This window comes from Nerophis ophidion, linkage group LG25, assembly GCF_033978795.1.
Source record: "Nerophis ophidion isolate RoL-2023_Sa linkage group LG25, RoL_Noph_v1.0, whole genome shotgun sequence".
Taxonomy (NCBI): Eukaryota; Metazoa; Chordata; class Actinopteri; order Syngnathiformes; family Syngnathidae; genus Nerophis; species Nerophis ophidion.
Window position 1 is genome coordinate 34946331 of NC_084635.1, and position 26558 is coordinate 34972888.

The 26558-nt window shown below is 41.5% G+C and overlaps 1 protein-coding gene across 3 annotated transcripts in view; it reads left to right on the top strand.

Annotated features, from left to right (window-relative positions):
* The window catches only part of shank2b (SH3 and multiple ankyrin repeat domains 2b), a 179663-nt gene that overhangs the window by 78347 nt on the left and 74758 nt on the right, over positions 1-26558 (top strand). For all 3 annotated transcript variants that reach the window (XM_061887717.1, XM_061887718.1, XM_061887719.1), the window contains exons 5-6: positions 6310-6391; positions 20452-20534. In XM_061887717.1, coding sequence (XP_061743701.1) covers positions 6310-6391; positions 20452-20534 — 165 coding nt within the window. The remainder of the gene's footprint in view (positions 1-6309; positions 6392-20451; positions 20535-26558) is intronic.

A 26558-nucleotide genomic window follows, 5' to 3' on the forward strand; every position in this document is an offset into this window, starting at 1 on the left:
CCAAAAAGAGTAGGACAAAACAGCGCTCACCAAATACTGGAATCAGTGAAGCATGTTTAATATAAACAGTGTGTTTTATAACAATTAGGGAGGTTTGTGTCATGTTTGTCCTCCTACACAAACCAGATTCTAACAAAAATATATTATTTTCCTCTCATCTTTTTCCATTTTCCATACATTTTAGAAAAAGCTCCAGAGAGCCACTAGAGCGGCGCTAAAGAGTTGCATGCAGCTCCAGAGCCGCGGGTTTCCGTCCCCCGGCCTAGTTTTAGTTCACAAAAGTCCTAAACATAATAGTAGACAAAAATGATAGTAAGTTTTGTCGACCAATATGGTTGACTCATCTTAAAATCACTTTAAGGTTATTGCAGAGCATCTCAAAAACTGAATTCAGGACAAAACCTGCACTCAATACTAATCTTACTGTATTATTTTAACTGAAATTAAGCTTTTTTTAATGTTTAATAATATATGACTAATATGGTCATATGAAGAAACAAACTACTTTTACTCTGCATTGTGAAAAACTACACTGGCGGTACACAATTGGTGTCTTGGCCACTGTCCCAGTCAGACACAACAACCAGTCTTAAAGATCTAAAACGTAGCGCTTTTTTCAGAGTATAAGTCGCACCGGCCAAAAATGCATAATAAAGAAGAAGAAAAAAAAAACAAACATATATAAGTCGCACCGGAGTATAAGTCGCATGTTTGGGGGAAATGTATTTGCTAAAATCCAACAGCAAGAATAGACATTTGAAAGGCAATTTCAAATAAATAAACAGGCTGAATAAGTGTAGGTTATATGAGGCATAAATAAGCAAGCTAACATATTATGGTAAGAGTCATTCAAATAACTAGAACATATAGAACATGCTATACCTTTACCAAACTATCTCTCACTCCTAATCCATAAATCCCATGAAATCTTATACTTCTAGTCTCTTATGTGAATGAGATAAATAATATTATTTGATATTTTACGCTAATATGGTAATAATTTCACACATAAGTCGCTCCCGAGTATAAGTCGCACCCCCGTCCAAACTATGAAAAAAAACTGCGACTTATAGTCCGCAAAATACGGTTTCTTACTTAGGATAATTAAAAGTTTCTACAATTCCAATAAAAAGTACTGCGAAATAAATGATTGCATTTGAAAGGATTTATTACTTGGGCTGCTGCACATACTCGGAGACAAATGTAACACACTTGCACACAAACACACTTCTCCACATACATGGGTGCCTACACTCCCACATAACTCCACAAATACATACACACACTACATATATGCACACACACATTCACTGTACAAACATACATATGTACATATATAAGCACATATGCATACATACAGTCATGCATATAGTCATATATATATATTTTGTTGCGATAGTGGGTAAAACACAGCACTGATGAAGCTTAACCTTTTTTTAAGAACATTCTTCTTGCTTCTCTTTCTTTCCCTCCATTTATCTGCTGTCTTTTATAATTCAAGCTGTCATTAAATATATATTATGTTGCATATGAAGCAATTATATTGTTGATGATATGGGTCATTATTATTATTATTATTCATTATCAATAGTGCTATTTCAATTGGTATTTGTATTGTTCCATTAGTAGTGCAATAATGTTCATTGTTATTGTCATGTTATTTTATATACTTCACCAACTGTTTCTTTGCTATCATTTTTTTCTCTCATAATTGTACATATCTAATTTGATGATGTTGTTCTGTACTGTTTCCATATGAGTTGGGAAATGGTGTTAGATGTAAATATAAACAGAATACAATGATTTGCAAATCCTTTTCAAGCCATATTCAGTTGAATATCCTACAAAGACGATGAGGTGGCGACTTGTCCAGGGTGTACGCCGCCTTCCGCCCGATTGTAGCTGAGATAGGCACCAGTGCCCCCTGCTACCCCAAAGGGAATAAGCGGTAGAAAATGGATGAATGGACAACATATTGGATGTTCAAACTCATATAATTAATTAACTTAGAATTTCATGGCTGCAACACATGTCAAAGTAGTTGGGAAAGGGCATGTTCACCACTGTGTTACATCACCTTTTCTTTTAACAACACTCAATAAACGTTTGGGAACTGAGGAAACTAATTGTTGAAACTTTGAAAGTGGAATTATTTCCCATTCTTGTTTTATGTAGAGCTTCAGTCCTTCAAAAGTCCGGGGTCCCCACTGTCCTATTTTACGCTTCATAATGCGCCACACATTTTCCATGGGAGACAGGTCTGGACTGCAGGCGGGCCAGGAAAGTACCTGTACTCTTTTTTTTTTTTACCAAGCCACACTGTTGTAACACCTACTGAATGTGGCTTGGCTGAAATAAGCAGGGGCGTCCATGAAAAAGACGTCGCTTAGATGACAACATATGTTGTTCCAAAAGCTGTATGTACCTTTCAGCATTAATGGTGCCTTCACAGATGTGTAAGTTACCCATGCCTTGGGCACTAATGCACCCCCATACCATCACACATGTGTAAGTTACCCATGCCTTGGGCACTAATACACCCCCATACCATCACACATGTGTAAGTTACCCATGTCTTGTTCACTAATACACCCCCATACCATCACACATGTGTAAGTTACCCATGTCTTGTTCACTAATACACCCCCATACCATCACACATGTGTAAGTTACCCATGTCTTGTTCACTAATACACCCCCATACCATCACACATGTGTAAGTTACCCATGCCTTGGGCACTAATACACCCCCATACCATCACACATGTGTAAGTTACCCATGCCTTGGGCACTAATACACCCCCATACCATCACACATGTGTAAGTTACCCATGTCTTGTTCACTAATACACCCCCATACCATCACACATGTGTAAGTTACCCATGTCTTGTTCACTAATACACCCCCATACCATCACACATGTGTAAGTTACCCATGTCTTGTTCACTAATACACCCCCATACCATCACACATGTGTAAGTTAGTCATGTCTTGTTCACTAATACACCCCCATACCATCACACATGTGTAAGTTACCCATGCCTTGGGCACTAATGCACCCCCATACCATCACACATGTGTAAGTTACCCATGCCTTGGGCACTAATGCACCCCCATACCATCACACATGCTGGCTTTTACACTTTGCCTCAATATGCACACACGCCCCCCACCCCCCCTCTCGAATCACCGCCTTCACCACCGCTTAATTCCTCTGAGGTTGTGGATGGCTGAGTAGCTCTCTATAGCGGCAGCCGGCCTCCTCAAACTCACCCTTCCCTTTGTTGCAAGTTGGTGTGATATATTTTTATGTTTAAAGGCCTACTGAAATGAGATGTTCTTATTCAAACGGGGATAGCAGCTCCTTACTATGTGTCATACTTGGTCATTTTACCATATTGCCATATTTATTCTGAAAGGATTTAGTAGAGAACATCAACGATAAAGTTTTCAACTTTTGGTTCCTAATTAAAAAGCCTTGCCTGTACCGGAAGTAGCAGACGATGTGCGCGTGACGTCACGGGTTGTGGAGCTCCTCACACCCTCACATTGTTTACAATCATGGCCAGCAGCAGCTAGAGCAATTCGGACCGAGAAAGCAACAATTTTCCCATTAATTTGAGCGAGGATGAAAGATTCTTGGATGAGGAAATTTAGAGTGAAGGACTAGAAAGAAAAAAAAGGTTTTGATGGATTGATTGATTGATACTTTTATTAGTAGATTGCACAGTACAGTACATATTCCGTACAATTGACCACTAAATGGTAACACCCGAATACGTTTTTCAACTTGTTTAAGTCGGGGTCCACGTTAATCAATTCATGGTGATTCCAGTGACAGCGATTCAGATGTTATTAGACACATTTCCTAGGATAAGTCTGGAAAATCCCTTATCTGCCTATTGTTTTAGTGAGATTATATGGTACTTGAAAGTTGGAGGGGTGTGGCCACAGGTGTGTTGACGCCAGTGTCTCTCAGGGAAGTCACGCGCTGCAGCAGGACGAAGCTCCGCTGCTGTCTCCGGTAAGACCACAATTTTCTCACCGAAAACTGCCGGTTGACATGTAGTCGGGATCCATGTTGGCTTGACCGCTCTGATCCATAATAAAGCTTCACCTTTGGGAATTTTAAACAATGAAGCACCGTGTGTTTGTGTGGCTAAAGGCTAAAATCTTCCCACCTCCATCTTTCTGCTTTGACTTCTCCATTACTAATTGAACAAATTGCAAAAGATTCAGCGACACAGAAGTCCAGAATACTGTGTAATTATGCGATGAAAAGAGACAACTTTTAGCCGTGATCGGTGCTGGGCTAATATGTCGCCTCCAACCAATAACGTCACAAGCACGCCTCATCATTCCGCGACGTTTTCAACAGGAAACTCTGCGGGAAATTTAAAATTGTAATTTAGTAAAGTAAAGCGGGCGTATTGTCATGTGTTGCAATGTTAATATTTCATCATTGATATATAAACTATCAGACTGTGTGGTCGCTAGTAGTGGCTTTCAGTAGGACTTTAAATTCATGTGTTCATTGTTGTGTTGCAATGTTAATATTTCATCATTGATATATAAACTATCAGACTGTGTGGTCGCTAGTAGTGGCTTTCAGTAGGACTTTAAATTCATGTGTTCATTGTTGTGTTGCAATGTTAATATTTCATCATTGATATATAAACTATCAGACTGCGTGGTCGCTAGTAGTGGCTTTCAGTAGGACTTTAAATTCATGTGTTCATTGTTGTGTTGCAATGTTAATATTTCATCTTTGATATATAAACTATCAGACTGCGTGGTCGCTAGTAGTGGCTTTCAGTAGGACTTTAAAGTGTGCCATGCTATGTGAAGTTTCTTTCCTTGGACTCAGTCTGGACCCCTCCTGAGGGTCTAGCCTTAGACTGATATTTTTTTTTACCCAATTAGCCTGCACACCTGTGGGATGTTCCAAATAAGTGTTTGATGAGCATTCCTCAACTTTATCAGTATTTATTGCCACCTTTCCCAACTTCTTTGTCACATGTTGCTGGCATCAAATTGATTATTTGCACACACAAAAAAGCATATTCAACTGAATATGGCTTGAAAAGGATTTGCAAATCATTGTATTCTGTTTATATTTACATCTAACACCATTTCCCAACTCATATGGAAACGGGGTTTGTAGTTGTTGTTGTTGTAGTGTTTGGTGTTGTTTTCTCTCTGTCTTATTTCCCACTTGTCCCTGCATCTTTCCCCTCCATCTTCCTTTTTTTCTTATTTTTATTTCCTTTTGCTCGGGTCCAGCTGTGGCAAACAATAAAGAAATCCATTTGATAAAGTGAAATAGAATTAAGGCAACAAGATGAGTATCCCACACTTCTATTTTGTCAAGCAAATCTGGACAGCAGATATGCTGTCTGCAACAACAATATATTTTTCCTGAGAGGTTTGACTGGACAACAAAAATTAAGTGGTTACTTTTGTGGGCAGCACGGCGGTTATGGGGTTGAACAGGGGTTTGTGCATTTGCCCCACAATACGAAGGTCCTTTGTTCGATCCACGGACTCAGGGTCTTTCTGTGTGGAATTTGTATGTTCATCCCGTGGCTGCGTGGGTTTCTGGCTTCTTCCCACCTCCAAAGACATGCACCTGGGGATAGGCCCCTCCCACCTCCAAAGACATGCACCTGGGGATAGGCCCCTCCCACCTCCAAAGACATGCACCTGGGGATAGGCCCCTCCCACCTCCAAAGACATGCACCTGGGGATAGGCCCCTCCCACCTCCAAAGACATGCACCTGGGGATAGGCCCCTCCCACCTCCAAAGACATGCACCTGGGGATAGGCCCCTCCCACCTCCAAAGACATGCACCTGGGGATAGGCCCCTCCCACATGCACCTGGGGATAGGTTGATTGGCAACACTAAATGGTCCCTCGTGTGTTAATGTTGTCTGTCTATCTGTGTTGGCCCTGTGATGAGGTGGCGACTTGTCCAGGGTGTGCCCCGCCTTCCGCCCGATTGTAGCTGAGATAGGCGCCAGCGACCCCAAAAGGGAATAAGTGGTAGAGAATGGATGGATGGTTTTTAAGAAGATATAATAAAGAAATTATGTTTAGAATTTAGTGCAAGAAAAGTAAGAACAAAGTAAAATACTGTGGGACATGTGCTAATAGTTTCTGGCAAGTTTGGGGATGGAACCCACACGACTTTTGGACAATAAAAGTACAGTGCAGAGGATAAGCTTAGCACAAAAGTGCACATGGGAAATGTAAAGTGTTATGTTCTGGGTTTCTATGTTGACTTTATACTTCTCTGTCTTGATGGCAGACTCCAGAGCGGACCGGGCTGACAGGAGAAAGCTCTTCAGAAACTACACTGTGGGTTCCTACGACAGCTTTGAGGCCTCAAGGTAGGACCTTACAATCTTTTCAGGTGCTACAAGTCAAGCACTCTACCTTACAATCTTTTCAGGTGCTACAAGTCAAGCACTCTACATTATGCTCTTGCATTGTCAACATCTGGTATTTTTATTGATCCTATTTGGAACAGAGAGTCTTGTAAGGTGCCGGGCTGACGGGGTGCAAAGTTGCAAACTCACATTTAAGAAAAGACCTCAGTCGTTACTTGGGAGACGTGAGCTACTTGTGTGTACAAATCCCCAGAATGCAGCACTGTCATCAAGTGTGCTCCCTTCCAGCCTTCACAATAAAATGTGTTACTTTCTATCTGACACCACTAACAAAATAAGAGTCTGGGAAAAATTGCTTGAATAACTACTGTTATTATTTTGCACTTTAGTGCAAGTTGCAGTGATGGAAAGTTGCAATACAATTACATTCAATTCCAATTGCAATTTCTCTATTATTTCAAAATTACACTTTTGAGAGTCTCGAGAAAGTGTTTACTGTCTAAAATGGTTTATGGTGAAGAGAAAAAACTCATGTAAATGCAGATCAGATGAAATTGAATCGTGATCAATCAATTTAGAACCTTAGGATTTTGAAATCTAATCCATTTTGGAAATTGGCCTTTAGAGGTGTGAACAATGGTTGATTCTCCGATGCATCAACATTACAATGTGGACTAAAGTCTAAATATTTATTATTTATGTATGTTTAATTAAGAAATACAGACTGATCTGAAATTGTGTTTCTAGCGTGGACAGAAGGAAATGAAAACATGCTAACTGCGGCTCTAAGCTAGCTTGAATGTGAAGTAGTGAAATGCAAAATAATACATAATAATAATAATGAATGACGTTTGTAACGCACTTTGCATTTGTTAAAATCTCAAAGTGCTACTGTGGAAGTCTTTATGTGTGGATTCCCCTGGGACCGACAGAATCCTCGTGAGCCAAAGTCCAGGGTTCAACAAGTCTTTTATTTTTCTATTTATGTTGTGCAATGTTCTGGTATGTTTCGCTCTCGCTCGTGTGTGTCAGCTCCTATCTTCCCCCATGGCCTCAGACGCTGCTGATAAAGGAGACAGGTGACTAGATGACCATCCCAGCTGGGCAATCTACTCACCTGTCAGTTGGGCTTCGAAGCCGGGCCATACACACTCCCTTCACAAAGAAGGTGCGCCGACCGCGCCCCCCCTGCCACATACCTCCACCGCCAGACTCAGGCCTGGAAGCCATCCGGCCATGCCTATCCCCCCTTTCCCCCCTCCGTATGAGATTGGGAGAGGAAGTTGGCCACAGCCATCTGCGCCCCCGGTCTGTGGATCACTCAGAAGTTGTAGGGTTGTAAATCGAGATACCAACAGGTGATCCACACATTGGCATCCTTCATGCGGTGGAGCCACTGGAGGGGTTTGTGGTCCAAACAGAGGCTGAAAGAATGCCCCAGCAGGTAATACTGAAGGGCCCCGACCGCCCACCCGATAGTGAGGCACTCCCTCTCCATCGTGCTGTACCTCGCATCCCGGTCCGAGAGCTTCCGACTGATGTACAGTATGAGGCAGTCGACGCCCTCCACCTGCTGGTACAAAACAGCTCCCAACCCTTTGCCCGACGCGTCCGCCTGCAAGCAGAGGGGATGGAAAAGCCAGGCATGTGCAAGACCGGCTACTTGCAGAGGGGCGTTTTCACCCTCTCCAACGCCTGCTGGCACTGCTCTGTCCACAGGACCAGATTTAGAGCACTCTTACGGGTGAGGTCAGTTGGTGGGCTGCTCAGATATGCAAACCGAGTGATAAACCTCAGGTAGTAACCTGCCAGTCCCAAAAACTGCCTCACCTCTTTTTTCTGGGCAGGCCACAAATGCTGCTGTTTTATCTACTACCTGCGGGCGTACCTGCCCTCCTCCTAAGTGTTACCCCAAATATTGTACCTCCCTCCGGCCAACCGCACACTTTGCCGGGTTGGTGGTAAGCCCTGCCTGCCTCAGGGACTCAAGCACCGCCCCCAACCGCCGCATGTGTTCTTCCCAGCCACCTCGCTGGATGATGATGTCATCCATATAGGCAGCCGCGTAGGCAGCGTGAGGGCACAGCACCCGGTCCATGAAGCGCTGGAATGTGGCGGGCGCACCGAACAAGCCAAACGGAAGTGCCAAGAATTGGTAAAATCCTTCCGGACTGGAGAATGCCGTAATTTTCCTTGGTCTCTGGCGACAAGTGAATTTGCCAGTAGCCCTTGTTCAAATCCAGTGTCGTAAAAAAACGAGCAGGGCCTAACTGTTAGGCCCTGCTCCTGGATCGGTTAGGCCCTAACTGATCCAGGAGCTCGTTAACCCGGGGGTAGGTGTCAAAATGGGACACTTCATTCACCTTATGGTAATCCACACAGAACCGCACAGACCCATCCTTCTTCCCTACCAGAACGATGGGGCTGCACTACGCACTGTGGGATTCCTCTATCACCCCCAACTCCAGCATGGATTTTATTTCTTCCCGAACCACTTTGCGTTTGTGTTTGGGCAGCCTGTAGGGCCGAGACCGCACCATCACACCCGGGCTGGTCTCCTAAAGACATGCACCTGGGGATAGGCCCCTCCCACCTCCAAAGACATGCACCTGGGGATAGGCCCCTCCCACCTCCAAAGACATGCACCTGGGGATAGGCCCCTCCCACATGCACCTGGAGATAGGTTGCTTGGCAACACTAAATGGTCCCCAGTGTGTATATGTGAGTGTGAATGTTGTTGGTCTATCTTTTTTGGCCCTGTAGTGAGGTTGTGACTTGTCCAGGGTTTACCTCGCCTTCCGCCTGAATGCAGCTGGGATTGGTTCCAGCACTCCCCGTGACCCCAAAGGGAACAAGCGGTAGAAAATGCATGGATGGATGATGCAGCTCTGAGGATGCTGGGGACTGAGGGCTAGTTGAACAATCACATGGCACTAATGATTCTTTGTCTATCCTCAAGCTTTACTCATTTGTTGTCCACCATGACAGATTCAATCTTAGCTTTTTTAGACCATTTCCTCAGAGAAGACTCCCTCTGCAATATAATAGCACTGAAGCATTATGAAGCAGCAGGAGGCACACATGTTCCCGAGGGCAAGCTCACACTTCATCCTGGCAGCACGGCGGCCAGCATGTCCCGCGTCTTATATTCTTGCCAACAATCTCAATCTACTGCCTCCCTGCCATCATTTCTTGCACAAGATGACATTGTCATTAATGTGACAGGCTTCTTTTAGCATTTGCTGTGCACTGACCTCTTGAAGTTGTGATTGCGGAGGATGTGTGCACCGTATGTGTGAGGGGATGCTCGCTGATGACCTTCAGTGTGACTCTCTCTCCTCTCCTCACAGATTGTTGCCAAGGGAACAGTTGCTAGGATGGCAGCGGCGCCTCTTTTGCTCTCTTTCTCTTCTCTCACTCGCTCTCTATTCTATATTTGACCTACTACTCCTTTCTCTCTTGCATCCCACGTGTCTCTTCAGTGTAATCTGCACATCCAAAACAAGATTAGCAATGCACTTTTATGCTTAATAGTGCACACTTGCCTCTAAGTCACACTCCTCCACACAGCTGCTTCTTTGCCAGCGTTGTTACTTAGCATCATTAGCAAATTAAAGCCGGATGTTTCTTATACAAACCCCGTTTCCATATGAGTTGGGAAATGGTGTTAGATGTAAATATAAACAGAATACAATGATTTGCAAATCCTTTTCAAGCCATATTCAGTTGAATATGCTACAAAGACAACATATTTCATCTTCAAACTCATACACTTTTTTTTTTTTTTTTTTGCAAATCATTAACTTTAGAATTTGATGCCAGCAACACGTGACAAAGAAGTTGGGAAAGGTGGCAATAAATACTGATAAAGTTGAGGAATGCTCATCAAACACTTATTTGGAACATCCCACAGGTGTGCAGGCTAATTGGGAACAGGTGGGTGCCATGATTGGCTATAAAAACAGCTTCCTCAGTCTTTCACAAGAAAGGATGGGGCGAGGTACACCCCTTTGTCCACAACTGCGTGAGCAAATAGTCAAACAGTTTAAGAACAACCTTTCTCAAAGTGACATTGTAAGAAATTGAGGGATTTCAACATCTACGCTCCATAATATCATCAAAAGGTTCAGAGAATCTGGAGAAATCACTCCACGTAAGCGGCATGGCCGGAAACCAACATTGAATGACCGTGACCTTCCATCCCTCAGACGGCACTGTATCAAAAACCAACATCAATCTCCAAAGGATATCACCACATGGGCTCAGGAACACTTCAGAAAACCACTGTCACTAAATACAGTTGGTCGCTACATCTGTAAGTGCAAGTTAAAGCTCTACTATGCAAAGTGAAAGCCATTTATCAACAACATCCAGAAACACCGCCGGCTTCTCTGGGCCTGAGATCATCTAAGATGGACTGATGCAAAGTGGAAAAGTGTTCAGGGGTCTGGACGAGTGCACATTTCCAATTGCTTTTGGAAATATTAGACATTGTGTCATCCGGACCAAAGGGGAAGCGAACCATCCAGACTGTTATCGACACAAAGTGTAAAAGCCAGCATGTGTGATGGTATGGGGGTGCATTAGTGCCCAAGGCATGGGTAACTTACACATCTGTGAAGGCACCAGTAATGCTAAAAGGTACATACAGGTTTTGGAGCAACACATGCTGCCATCCAAGCAACATTTTTTTTAATGGACGCCCCTGCTTATTTCAGCCAGACAATGCCAAGCCACATTCTGCCCGTGTTACAACAGCGTGGCTTAGCAGTAAAAGAGTGCGGGTACTACACTGGCCTGCCTGTAGTCCAGACCTGTCTCCATTGAAAATGTGTGGAACATTATGAAGCAGAAAATACAACAGCAGAGACCCCGGACTGTTGAACGACTGAAGCTGTTCATCAAGCAAGAATGGGAAAGAATTCCTCCTGAAAAACTTCAAAAATGTGTCCCCTCAGTTCCCAAACATTTACTAAGTTTGTCATTTAAAAGTAATGACAATGTAACACAGTGGTAACAATGCTCATGTGCCAACTTTGTGCAAGGTGTTGCTGACATTAAATTCTTTTTTTTCTTTTTTTACTTTAAATTGTTTTTATTTATTTCTTCCTGTCCAGCTTCTTAGGCAAACCATATAGTTGATGTAGATGTAGATGTAGATGTAGATGTAGCTGTAGCTGTAGATGTAGCTGTAGATGTAGATGTAGCTGTAGATGTAGATGTAGATGTAGATGTAGCTGTAGATGTAGCTGTAGATGTAGATGTAGATGTAGCTGTAGATGTAGCTGTAGATGTAGATGTAGCTGTAGATGTAGCTGTAGATGTAGATGTAGATGTAGCTGTAGATGTAGATGTAGATGTAGCTGTAGATGTAGCTGTAGCTGTAGATGTAGATGTAGATGTAGATGTAGATGTAGCTGTAGATGTAGATGCCCATATCAGCTGTTCACATTGACTTTACAAAAGAGAAGTGTAGGATACTTCTCTTGTTGCCTTCTTTGAATGTGACTTTATTAAATGTATTTATATTATCATTTGGTGCAGCCGGGCCGGAGCAGGAGGGGATAGGAAGAGAAGAAAAGGAAGACAGAGGGAGAACTTGTGGTGAACAGAGGAGGGTTAGACAGAGAGACAACAACAAATACAGCAAACACAACAAAAACAACAACAACAAAAATAAAACTAGAACATCAGAAAATACGATATGTTTGTACATATCGTATTTGATGATGTGGTTCTATGTGATAGCAAAGAAGCAGTTAGTAAAATAAATAATAATACAGAAATAACAATGAACATTATTACACTACAACTGGAGCAATACAAATACCAATACAACTGGCACTATTGATCATGAATAATAGCAATAATGTACCTCTATTATCAACAATACAGTTGTTCAAATGCAACAATACATGTATGTGATGATAACTTGAAATACAAAATAAAGGGAAGAAAGACAAGCAACCTATATTAACCTTGTAGATTGTTGTAGAAACAATAGGTTAGGCTTTGTCAGTGTGCCATGTGTTACCCAGTTTACCCTAGGGCAACAATGTTAATATATGTTTGATGAAACTTGATTATATGCATGAATGTATGTATATGTACTTGTATCTGTACAGTATGTGTATATGTATGTTTGTACAGTGAATGTATATGTACAGTATGTGTATATGTATGTTTGTACAGTGAATGTATATGTACAGTATGTGTATATGTATGTTTGTACAGTGAATGTATATGTACAGTATGTGTATATGTATGTTTGTACAGTGAATGTATATGTACAGTATGTCTATATGTATGTTTGTACAGTGAATGTATATGTACAGTATGTGTATATGTATGTTTGTACAGTGAATGTATATGTACAGTATGTGTATATGTATGTTTGTACAGTGAATGTATATGTACAGTATGTCTATATGTATGTTTGTACAGTGAATGTATATGTACAGTATGTGTATATGTATGTTTGTACAGTGAATGTATATGTACAGTATGTGTATATGTATGTTTGTGCAGTGAATGTATATGTACAGTATGTGTATATGTATGTTTGTACAGTGAATGTATATGTACAGTATGTGTATATGTATGTTTGTACAGTGAATGTATATGTACAGTATGTGTATATGTATGTTTGTACAGTAAATGTATATGTACAGTATGTGTATATGTATGTTTGTACAGTGAATGTATATGTACAGTATGTGTATATGTATGTTTGTACAGTGAATGTATATGTACAGTATGTGTATATGTATGTATGTATGTACAGTGAATGTATATGTACAGTATGTGTATATGTATGTACAGTGAATGTATATGTACAGTATGTGTATGTTTGTACAGTAAATGTGCGTGTGGATGTACGAACTTTGAGTATGTAGGTATGTCCTGTATTTGTGTATGTATGTGGGAGTGTAGGTACCTATGTATGTATGAATAATGATGTGTATGTGAGTATATAAGTGTTTGTATGTACAATGTATTTAACTCCCAGTGTGCGTGGAAGCCAGGGTACGGCCGCAGCCGCCCAGAGAGCCCAACCCAAACAACAGGTGTGGCGCCCAGGGACCACCAGCCCCACACAGCCCGGCCCACCCTGCCGCCCAGAAGAGACAGGAGCAGGCCGCAGACTGACACGCCCAGCAGAGGACAGCAAGCCCTCAAGCCAGTGAGAGACCACACCCCACACAGGTAGAAAGGTGGTACCACCCGCGTAGGGGGCCCAAAGACTCAAGCAACCGGACGGGAATACCACGCCCACCCCACCAGCAACTGGGCCCCCATGAGCCCACCGCCACCCCCGAAGAGCACGGCGCGGCCCGCCCCAGGCCTCCCCACCCAAGTCGGCCGCCGCAGGGCCACGGGAACTACCCACTCCACCCGCAGGGACCACAACAAGCAGGCCAGAGCGTACCCCCATATGTTGTTCCAAAAGCTGTATGTACCTTTCAGCATTAATGGTGCCTTCACAGATGTGTAAGTTACCCATGCCTTGGGCACTAATACACCCCCATACCATCACACATGTGTAAGTTACCCATGCCTTGGGCACTAATGCACCCCCATACCATCACACATGCTGACTTTTACACTTTGTGTCGATAACAGTCTGGATGGTTCGCTTCCCCTTTGGTCCGGATGACACCATGTCGAATATTTCCAAAAACAATTTGAAATGTGGACTCGTCAGACCACAGAACACTTTTCCACTTTGCATCAGTCCATCTTAGGTGATCTCGGGCCCAGAGAAGCCGGCGGCGTTTCTGGATGTTGTTGATAAATGGCTTTCGCTTTGCATAGTAGAGCTTTAACTTGCACTTACGGATGTAGCTACCAACGTATTTAGTGAAGTGGTTTTCTGAAGGGTTCCTGAGCCCATGTGGTGATATCCTTTAGAGATTGATGTGGGTTTTTGATACAGTGCCGTCCGAGGGATGGAAGGTCACGGTCATTCAATGTTGGTTTCCGGCCATGCCGCTTACGTGGAGTGATTTCTCCAGATTCTCTGAACCTTTTGATGATATTATGGAGCGTAGATGTTGAAATCCCTAAATTTCTTGCAATTGCTCTTTGAGAAAGGTTGTTCTTAAACTGTTTGACTATTTGCTCACGCAGTTGTGGACAAAGGGGTGTACCTCGCCCCATCCTTTCTTGTGAAAGACTGAGCATTTTTTGGGAAGCTGTTTTTATAGCCAATCATGGCACCCACCTGTTCCCAATTAGCCTGCACACCTGTGGGATGTTCCAAATAAGTGTTTGATGAGCATCCCTCAACTTTATCAGTATTTATTGCCACCTTTCCCAACTTCTTTGTCATGTGTTGCTGGCATCAAAATCTAAAGTTAATGATTATTTGCACAAAAAAAACATGTTTATTAGTTTGAACATGAAATATGTCGTCTTTGTAGCATATTCAACTGAATATGGCTTGAAAAGGATTTGCAAATCATTGTATTCTGTTTATATTTACATCTAACACCATTTCACAACTCATATGGAAACAGGGTTTGTACATAGCCAGTGTGAATACAAAACAGAAGCAAAATAAACTACCAACGCTTTATGCATGTAGTTGTATTTTTGTTTTTGTTTTCCATTAATCATAAAATAAAATTCTAAAAACATGAAAAAGTTCCAACGTGTTAATTTTACATACTTAGCTTCCATTTTCAAAATATGTTTTTATAATGGATTTCTTAAAAATGTTTTTGAATTGAATGAAGGTTTTACAGTCTTTTAACTCTTAGTCCAAATTCTTCCATACATTAATCCCAACAAAAGACACAACGTGCTGCTTTGCAATCTTCTCACGTAGGTTTTTTGAAACATTTCTTTCAAATGTAAATCATATATGCAGTCTTGTCACGCTTGCTGATACTCTCACAGACCAGCGGATCCCAAAATACTCTCACAGACCAGCGGATCCCAAAATACTCTCACAGACCAGCGGATCCCAAAATACTCTCACAGACCAGCGGATCCCAAAATACTCTCACAGACCAGCGGATCCCAAAATACTCTCACAGACCAGCGGATCCCAAAATACTCTCACAGACCAGCGGATCCCAAAATACTCTCACAGACCAGCGGATCCCAAAATACTCTCACAGACCAGCGGATCCCAAAATACTCTCACAGACCAGCGGATCCCAAAATACTCTCACAGACCAGCGGATCCCAAAATGCAAACCACAGGCAGGAGTAAGAACAAAAGTCTTCTTACTCTGTCTTGAGCAATAATAAAATGCTCAAGACAGAGCAACACATGAGTAGATAAGAAAAAATGACGGTGCATAAAAAAGGAACAAAAGATTGCACGGCGAAAAATACAACGCATGCATCAGGTAAAATATGATCAACAAGAACAGTGGCTACAGGGGAGGAAGGCAAAAGGTTTTACAGAAACTGAAATCAAGGAGAAGAATCCCAAGCAGGAATTTGAAGTCCTGTGTCAATGAGGAGTAATCAGCCAGTGCCTTCCCACCTGCACAGGTGTGATTGGACATTGACCTGTCAACCACGCACACCTGCAGCAATTAAGCAGGGACTGGTTGGGTCCCTAACAGAACACCAAGGGGTGCTAACAAAAAAAAAAAACAAGAAACAAAGGAAAATAACATTAACTGCTCCAACAACTGAACACCTCAATGGGAATGGCGGTAAAAGCTGGCACACAAGTGGAGGGAAATTGGTGTCACAATCGCTTTTTGAAATAATCCCTGCATGTACACTGCATGGTAACTTCTTATTGCTTATCCATCCATTTTCTACCGCTTGTTTGTGTTATACATCAATTGTGCAGTCTAAAAGGCGACCAAAGCCTTCCATTTTAGTGCTTTTCCTTTGATGAAAAGCTCATTAGTATGTGCCCTGTAAACCAATGTATGCAGATCACTCTTTTTCAATGATACTAATTGGATAAAGATTGATTTTATAATTGCAGATCACTCTTTTTCAATGATACTAATTGGATAAAGATTGATTTTATAATTGCTACCCCATACTTCTAGGACAGGGGTCGGCAACCCAAAATGTTGAAAGAGCCATATTGGACCAAAAACACAACAAAAAAAAATGTGTCTGGAGCCGCAAAAAATAAAAACTCCAATATAAGTGTTATAATGAAGGCGACACATGACGTAAGTGTCTATATTAGCCTACTATCAAAATGACTGTCGCAGGCTGACACAAATCTTCGTTGACAGAAATGTTGAAATATAATATTTATTCTACCCATTTTTACAAAATTGGAAAACATTAGTAAAACAGAGGCTTCTTAGAGGATGAGATCATGTTTAAATGTTACTGGCTTAAAATGGCCAAAAGTCCAAGTTAAAGAAAATTGCAGGCTGTCTTCTTTGAATGGATTTATAGCAATCTACGCAAGCTGGGTAATGTTTGCTGTGGTCTGGAACAACATGGCACACCAACAACTATCAGACATGTAGCCAATATTACATACAGATAATGTCACGAGAAATGCAGATATACATGAAATAGAGAGGACATAGGAAATTAAATGAGCTCAAATATAAATACCAGTGAGGCGTAACGATGCAATATGTACATAAAGCTATCCTCAATAGCATGTTAGCATGCACTCCACACAAGTCAATAACATCAACAAAGCTCACATTTGTGCGTTCACACACAGCATAAATAGTTTGGTGGACAAAATGAGACAAAGAAAGAGTGGCATAAAACAGGAAAACTGTACATGTAAACAAACTCCAGTGAGTTCAAGGACTGCCAAAATTAGTAGGACAAAACGGCACTCGCCTAAAACTCTCATCAGAAAAGCATGTTTAATATAAATAGTGGCATTGTCCTCCGAGAGAAACCCTATTAAAACAAAAATATATTTTTTCCCCATCTTTTTCTATTTTCATACATTTTTGAAGCGTTCCAGGGATCCACTAAGGAGGCACTAAAGAGCCGCAGGTTGCAGACCCCTGTTCTAGGACATAGAGAACCAGGCAACAGTATACAAAAGTTGTGTTTTTTTCATTCAGCAGTTCTGTGACTTGAGATATTATTGCAAGAGATGTACATAGTTTTGCCTTGATAAAGTTGATATGGGGCTTCCAACTGAGCTTTTTTTGTAAAAGCAATCCAAGAAATGTTATTTTATTCACTCTTTTTATCTGAGTATCATTTAATTTTCATTTTCTGCATACGTTATAGGCACGATTTTTAAACAGTATTCTATTTACTTTTGTTTAAATCGAAATTAAACTATTTGTATCAAACCAATTCTTTCACAAGACTTGTCCAGGGTGTACCCCGCCTTCCGCCAGATTGTAGCTGAGATAGGCGCCAGCGCCCCCCGCGACCCCGAAAGGGAATAAGCGGTAGAAAATGGATGGATGGATGGATGGATAATTGTTATATTTTTATTGTATCTGTTAATGTTCCTATTGTTACCACAACTAAGTAGTTTGGTGTCATCAGCCAATAAAATCACATTTAATGATTTTGAAACCAAACAAAGATTGTTACATAAGGAACAAAAAAGGCCCAGCAGAGACCCCCGTGGAAGCCCTAGGGTCTCTGTCAGCGGCTGGGATTCTGTGCCATTGATGTGGACCCACTGGCATCCTTCTTCAGATGAGAGCCAAGAACAGGCCACTCCTCTAATACCACATCTGCACGATTTTTTGGAGTAGTAATTAATGATTTACTGTATCAAAAGCTTTGGTGAGATCGAGGAACACATTGTCTGATTATTGTGTACGGTATTTGATATTTGTTCTACAAGGTCCACTAATGCAATTATGTTAAGTGCTGGTCCTATTAGGTCTCAACCATACTGCTGTTCACGGATTATATTTTGATTTTCTATATAATTGAAATAGTCTTTGAAGGAATATCTTCTCCAATATCTTGGAAAACTGTGACAGAACGGAAATGGGTCTATGACTGAATTCCTGTTTATCACCAGCCTTGTGATTAGGAATCACTTCTGCAGTCTTCATTCCTTCCTGAAAAACACCTGATTGTAAAGAAAGACTAAAAATGTAAGTGACTGGTTTGACAACACATTCTATAATTACTTTTACCATATTTTTCGGAGTATAAGTCGCACCGGCCGAAAATGCATAATAAAGAAGGGAAAACACATATAAGTCGCACTGGAGTATAAGTCACATTTTTTGGGGAAATGTATTTGATAAAATCCAACAGCAAGAATAGACATTTGAAAGGCAATTTAAAATAAATAAGAATAGTGAAGAACAGGCTGAATAAGTGTAGGTTATATGAGGCATAAATAAGCAAGCTAACATATTATGGTAAGAGTCATTCAAATAACTAGAACATATAGAACATGCTACCTTTACCAAACTAACCCTCACAAATGGACGCCATTTTTCTTCAGCCCTTCTCACTTTTTATAAGTTACCGCCAACCATGAAATGATCCATTTTAATAGCTACGGCAGTAGCATATAGCATATAGCAGTTAGCATCCCATGACCCACAATGCACTTCTGCCATGACAATTCTTATTGCTTGACGTGTGTGTGACCATTGCTGACATTTTCTTCTTCTCTTCCGCCAAGGAGATAAATAATAAATAATAGAAGTCTCTCCTGAGTATAAGTCGCACCCAAACAATAAATAATAGAAGTCTCTCCTGAGTATAAGTCGCACCCAAACTATGAAAAGAACTGCGACTTATACCTTGTGTGTCACAGTCATCTCACAGTTTGACTGTTTAACAATCCTAATGTAAATGGAGGTTATTGGCACACCATTATTTTTTACTGGACTGGTGTTTTTTTATTTTTTTGTTACTATACATTATTTTTTGTATTTATTTGTTGCAAAAGTACATTTACAGCCAATTTTTTGTGGCCCTCTGAGGTCCCCCAGACCCCAGGTGAAGAATCCCTATTGTAAAGTGAGATTGCATGTTTAGAGCAGGAACTGTAAACTGACAACTGTATTTGAAATCAATCACTTAGCATCGGAAATAATTAACTTGAAAAACACAAATACGTCAAATAACTGTAAACTGAGCTAGCGGAGGATGTATTGTGATTAATGAAGCCATTTGGAAGTCTGTTGAAGAATGAAAGTCCCAAAGATGATGACGTTGGAGCTCTCCACGTCTCGCCGTCTTCCTCACAACCGGTAAACCTCCGCCTTCCTACGGCGTCATCGAGCCATGAGCCGCTCACTTGGAGTCAGATGCCGCCTCCTCTGGAAGTCTAATGCCGCCTCCTCTGGAAGTCTGATGCCGCCTCCTCTGGAAGTCTGATGCCGCCTCCTCTGGAAGTCTCATGCCGCCTCCTCTGGAAGTCTGATGCCGCCTCCTCTGGAAGTCTGATGCCGCCTCCTCTGGAAGTCTGATGCCGCCTCCTCTGGAAGTCTGATGCCGCCTCCTCTGGAAGTCTGATGCCGCCTCCTCTGGAAGTCTGATGCCGCCTCCTCTGGAAGTCTGATGCCGCCTCCTCTGGAAGTCTGATGCCGCCTCCTCTGGAAGTCTGATGCCGCCTCCTCTGGAAGTCTGATGCCGCCTCCTCTGGAAGTCTGATGCCGCCTCCTCTGGAAGTCTGATGCCGCCTCCTCTGGAAGTCTGATGCCGCCTCCTCTGGAAGTCTGATGCCGCCTCCTCTGGAAGTCTCATGCCGCCTCCTCTGGAAGTCTGATGCCGCGTCCTCTGGAGTGCGCTCCAGACAGACGCCGTCGGGCGGAGCCTCCATGAGCGGGGGTAACCGCGGCTCTAAGCCTGCTTGTCGCGCGGGAGGTAGCGGCGGCGAGGAGAAAGAGAGGCGGGAGGGAGGGAGGGAGGGAGGGAGGAGCCTCCTTCTATTTTCCGTCTGGTCTTTCTGCTTTTAGTGAGATGCTGGCGTGGAAGTGGCGGGCCCGCCGTCCGAGTGTTAGCTAGCCAGCCAGCCTGCTGGGGTGGGGTCGCCCTGCCCTGCCCCGGCCGGACTCTCTCTCCGCCCGCATGCACCTCCACTCGGGCCGGGCGTCCGTCGCCATGCTGCGGATGATGGCTTGTGCTAATAACGGCCCTTGTGCTCGGCCTCTCCTCCACAGTGACTGCGTGCTGGACGACAAGACGGTGGTGCTTCACAAAAAGGAGAATGAAGGATTCGGCTTCGTTCTGCGCGGCGCCAAAGGTAACGCAAACCTTTTTGTTTCGTTGGCTTTTCATTCTTTTGCTCATATTTTCTGCATTCCTCTCAAGTCACCCGCACGAGTTCCACTTTCACTCATAAGATGGATCTCATTCTTTAGGTTGGCACTTCATTTTTAGTACACGTCACTCATCTTCTTTCCATCAGTGGTTCTAACCTTTCTGCAGTCATGTACTTCTTCTCAACATGTTTTAATTCAACTTCCCCCTAATCACAGATACGTTTTTTGGGTTGGAAAAAAAGAGATAAAGAAGCAAAATACAGCACTATGTCATCACTTTCTGATTTATTGAATTGTATAACTTAATTCTAAACATTTCTTCACAGAAAAATACATCTTTAACATCAATATTTATGGAACATGTCCACAAAAATCTAGCTGTCAACACTGTTGAAATATTATTAAATAAATATATTTACAAAGGATTTTTGAATTGTTGCTATTTTTACAATATTAAAAACAAATCTCACGTTCCCCTTGGCCTACCTTCAAGTCCCCATTTGAGAACCACTGCTTTAGACCATTGCATGTCTTTGAATACATTCCCCTACAAAACATGCACATATGTGAGGAGCATTTTAAAGCAACTTTATGACATGGCCTTATTCTCCATGGGTGCTGTTGAAGAAAGATCACCTGCACTCTATTTTCAATGTGAATGTACTTCCAAACACTTCACAACACCCACTCTACTACCTCAAACAAATCTGCTATCCAATTTTGCATTGGTTTGCTCCTTTAAATATGCACCATCATTAACGGGGAGATTACGCCTATCGTTCACAATCCTTATGAAACAAAAATATTTTTTGCATTTTCTTCACGGTGGCAGAGGGGTTAGTGCGTCTGCCTCACAATACCAAGCTCCTGAGTAGTCCTGGGTTCAATCCCTGGCTCGGGATCTTTCTGTGTGAAGTTTGCATGTTCTCCCCGTGAACGCGTGGGTTCTACTCCGGCTTCCTCCCACCTCCAAAGACATGCACCTGGGGATAGGCCCCTCCCACCTCCAAAGACATGCACCTGGGGATAGGCCCCTCCCACCTCCAAAGACATGCACCTAGGGATAGGCCCCTCCCACCGCCAAAGACATGCACCTGGGGATAGGCCCCTCCCACCTCCAAAGACATGCACCTGGGGATAGGCCCCTCCCACCTCCAAAGACATGCACCTGGGGATAGGTTGATTGGCAACACTAAATGGTCCCTCGTGTGTTAATGTTGTCTATCTGTGTTGGCCCTCTAATGAGGTGGCGGCTTGTCCAGGGTGTACTCCGCCTTCCGCCCGATTGTAGCTGAGATAGGCACCAACGCCCCCCGCGACCCCAAAAGGGAATAAGCGGTAGAAAATGAATGAATGGAATTTGTAATAATTAGCTCTTTTTCAATGGCTATAGCAATGCAGGTAATGGGAGTGATCCATTCTGCATCCAAATCACTCTGAAAATGCAAAAAAACCCGCCAACAATTCTTTATTTAGCCTGTATAATAACCAAGATGTAGCAACATTGTTATTGTAAGAGCCAACACTGAAGAACTGTTTTTCTTTAGTAGTAACACATCTCCCTGCTACTTGCAAAACTGTAAACTAGCTTCTGCATCAGCAGCTGTATGGCTTTTGAGTTTGTAATTCACAACTCATTGCGATAATACACAAATTTGTACTGACTGAAAAGTATGTACAGTCGTATTCTAGTATTAGCCCACATTTCATGTTTTGTTTGTACACAGCTAGCTAGACCAGGTTTGTGGTTGTAATAACAAGCATGATGGGCGGCATTTATCATAATATTATAGCGACTTACTTGATGGACATTTGTCTGTTTGGTCAAGTTGGCTTTTAATTTTGGGTATGCACTCCATTTATGTTGCCGTAGATTGGCTCCAAGCTTCAAGTTTGCAGTGTCAAGTCACCTCCTGACTCTTGGCTTCCGTCTGCTCCAATGTTTCACCCTGTTTGTCCTCATAAGCAGCCTCCAGCCTCCAGAAATCCTCCAAGTTCCACCATCCTCCATAAATTCACATTCCAAAAAATGAGGTTGTGAATCTTCATTTGTCCAAATATACCCATCGTCGTCGTCTATTTCAAAGTCTGTCATGATTAGAACAAGTAGAAACACGCATTTGTTTCTGGAAGTAGGAAGTGATTTGTTACGGGCAATGAAATAAATGCACCTAGGAAAACAAGTTTCAGTAATGTTTAAAATGACCAAAATATGGTAAATACAATATTGTATATATATATATATATATATATATATATATATATATATATATATATATATATATATATATATATTAGGGCTGGGCAACGATTAAACATTTTAATCGAAATTAGTCGCACTATTTCTCAGATTAATCGCGATTAACTGCATTGTATACGCAAAGCCCAATAATGAATTCAAAAGTAGTGTGTAGTGCACCTTTATTGGAATATTCTCCCACATGAACAAAAGCGCCAAAACATTTGTTGTGCAAACACAATTTAAATCAGTCCTTGTTAAACAGTAGCAGTTAAATAGCATATTTGATGAAAATCAACTCCAAAAATGTAAATACAAACATTTAAGCTTATTGCCACTGCCAGGGTATTTAAGTTATCCTGTTTGTTATGGAAAATAAATATAATCTACATACAAATCTCTGAGCCACAATCATAACATCTGAACAGGCAATTTCTGAGGTAACAGCAGAAACATTTTTTTTATCAGGGATCTTATGTTTAAAAAACCTATATTATAGGTAGTGGGCTGTTTTAGGTAATTTTTGATCAAATTATCCGTTGTAGCAATATTAATATTGTTGTGTTTATTCTGCGTAGTGCACTTAAAATAATTATGATCATATCTAGGAATTGATATGATGGGAATTTTCCGATTGTTTGCTTGGTGCTTTGATAAACTGAAGGCATCATATACATGGTACTATTTTGTGATGTTATGAGCCAGGGAAAAAAAGAACTACCCTACCCAGCATGCAACAGGAGTGAGGAGCATGTATAGGTTGTGTCGCCATGACGACATCTTGTATGTTGTGATATGCACGCTCTGAAAGCAAACGTTAAGAAGTCAGCCAACACTCCTGGTCTGCATTATTCATAAATAGACAGACAACACATATACTCCGCTGCTTCACAGGCCGCTGGATGTAGCCGGCAAAGTATTCCCATGCTAGCTAGCCGCTCTAGCAAGCACGCCTCATTCAGTCCAAAACGGCCCGATCTATCCACATTCAGAATTGTCTGGCGGTCGTAAGTGATCCCGGAGTGACCACGCTGTAAGCCAGCCAGGACATTTGGAGAATTGTCCGGTATTTTTGCCAAATGTTCCATCTTTACCAAGAGCCTCTCGTCCGGGCGACGTCATCTTGTTAAGAAAAGGCGTTAACAAAATAAAAGCATGTAAACAACATACGCAAATGTGCGATAAAATAATTGTCAGCGTTAATAGATTGATGAGTTAACTCGTAATTAACGCATTAATTTGCCCACACCTAATATATATATACATATATTAGGGGTGTAACGGTACGTGTATTTGTATTGAACAGTTTCGGTACGGGGTTTTCGGTTGGGTTGGAAGGTGTACAGAACGAGTTTCCACACGGACATATTAAGTAGCGTACCGCACGTTGTGTAAACAATGCACACAGAGACACAACACAAGGCATGCTAGCACCGACCGGGCTGCGATAGATTGACCATACCTCCTCTTTTCACCTGATATGTCCTCTTTTGCAGGGCTGTCCGGGTGGAGTTTCTTAAATGCCTCATATGTCTGACATTTTAAGTTTTGGTTGTGTGTATTTTCAATGTACGTTCAGGGTTAAGAAGGGGTTAAAAACAAGACAATTTGTGCACGCAGCAGCATTGGTGAGGGAGGGGTGGAGACAGAGAGAGCGAGAGAGTTTTGATAAACTCGCATGTGTCGCCAGGTTTTGCTTTTTATATATAGATTTATCAGGTTTTATATTTTATTATCTATAGCAGGGGTGTCAAAAGTGTGCCCCGGAGGCCATTTGCGGCCCACAGCTCATGTTTTAAAGGCCCACGGCACATTCTAAAAATACTATTAAGATAAACAAAAACATAAATAAAAGTGAAATAAAAAAGCTTAAAGGCTAGATGTAATTTAGAAAAAGTAGCAACTTTGACTAATGAAGCAAAGCTGTTTTTTTTCTTACAAACTGTCATTGCTCATAACATAATATTGAATCAAATCAATGTTATTATGAATTATTGACCTATCCAAGGTTCCCATTACTTCACATCAAATATCCCAGTAAGAAAAATATTTTTGATGGAAGATTTTGCAAATTTGTTAAATAAATAACCAAAAAATTTATATTTTGTTGTTTTCTTACTGTACTGAAAATGAACCAAACCGTGACCTCGGAACTGAGGTACGTACCGAACCGAAATGTTTGTGTATGTTACACCCCTAATATATATATATATATATATATATATATATATATATATATATATATATATATATATATATATGTATATATATATACATATATATATATATATATGTATATATATATACACACACACGTGTGTGCAGTATGTATATAACATGATTTTTGGTTTGGAAGTTGTCTTTGATGCCTTTGAAGGCTACAATGGTGACTCCCATTAGTTGTATACTTTTTTTAATCTTTAGAATCCTAGAATAAAACTACATATGTTCTTGTCCCTCATAATGATTGTGAATGACAGGCAAAATTCCAAAAAAGTGCAATTCCCTCTAAGCATTTCGCCTCTTTTGAATTGCTGCGATGTGAGCGGCCTCACAAAGCCAAGATTGGCTCTAAAAATAAATACTTTTGACTGCTGCATCAGTTTCTATGACAATTCTTCAACATTGCATTTCACTACGATACCGAGCGGTGGGCCAGTTCCATGGTGACCGTCAAGAGATTAATTTACTGTTCATGTACCCATTTTTAAGACACAGAAAGAATGGGTTAGAAAAGGCAGTGATGAAGGGAGAGGAAAAAAACAGATTTGGCTTGAAAAACAAGTGGAATGTTCTAGTTATTGTGACACACTGCTATCACCCTGAGGAACTGACCCAACCCAGCTTATCGGGCTCACACACACACACACACACACACACACACACACACACACACACACACACACACACACACTTGAGAACATTCCCTGATGCTGGAGCTTTTACACGGGCCTACACCCCTTTTGCTCTGTGTTATTATGCAGTTGTTTGCTTTCTGCCCGTCTCCCACACTTTTTTCAGCTCTGTCCATTTTTCTGTGTCAGCCTCACAGCCGATAATGTAAGGTGTGTACATGCTCATAGGTTGTCATTCGAAGAAGGAGTAACGGGAAGTGTCACATGTCACAATTGCAGCCACGATATTGTGTACCTTCCCTGAGAGAGCAAGTAAAGGATGCTGAGACCATGTGTGGGGATAAGACACACTCTAAACTTAGATAAAGCTCAAACAATAAGACAAGTAAAGAGGGCATATTGATTTAAACATAGCAAACACTAAGTCGTAGTAAAGGAGACACTATGTTTAAACAACACTTCCCCAGTGACTTTGTTTCATATACATTCTATATCCATTATTCAAGGCTGTGTTTTAATTTGGAAACTTATTTTAATGCCCTTATTAACTGAATTTGGATTCAACATAACAGTTGTATAACTGTTATGTTTAAGAATAAAATTAAAAATACCGTATTTTTCAAGATTCTAAGTCGTTCCGGAGTATAAGTCGCACTGGCCGAAAATGCATAATAAAGAAGGAAACAAACACATATAAGTCGCACTGGAGTATAAGTGGCATTGTTGGGGGAATGTATTTGATAAAATCCAACAGCAAGAACAGACATTTGAAAGCCAATTTAAAATAAATAAAGAATGGTGAAGAACAGGCTGAATAAGTGTAGGTTATATGAGGCATAAATAAGCAAGCTAACATATTCTGGTAAAAGTCATTCAAATAACTAGAACATATAGAACATGCTATACCTTTA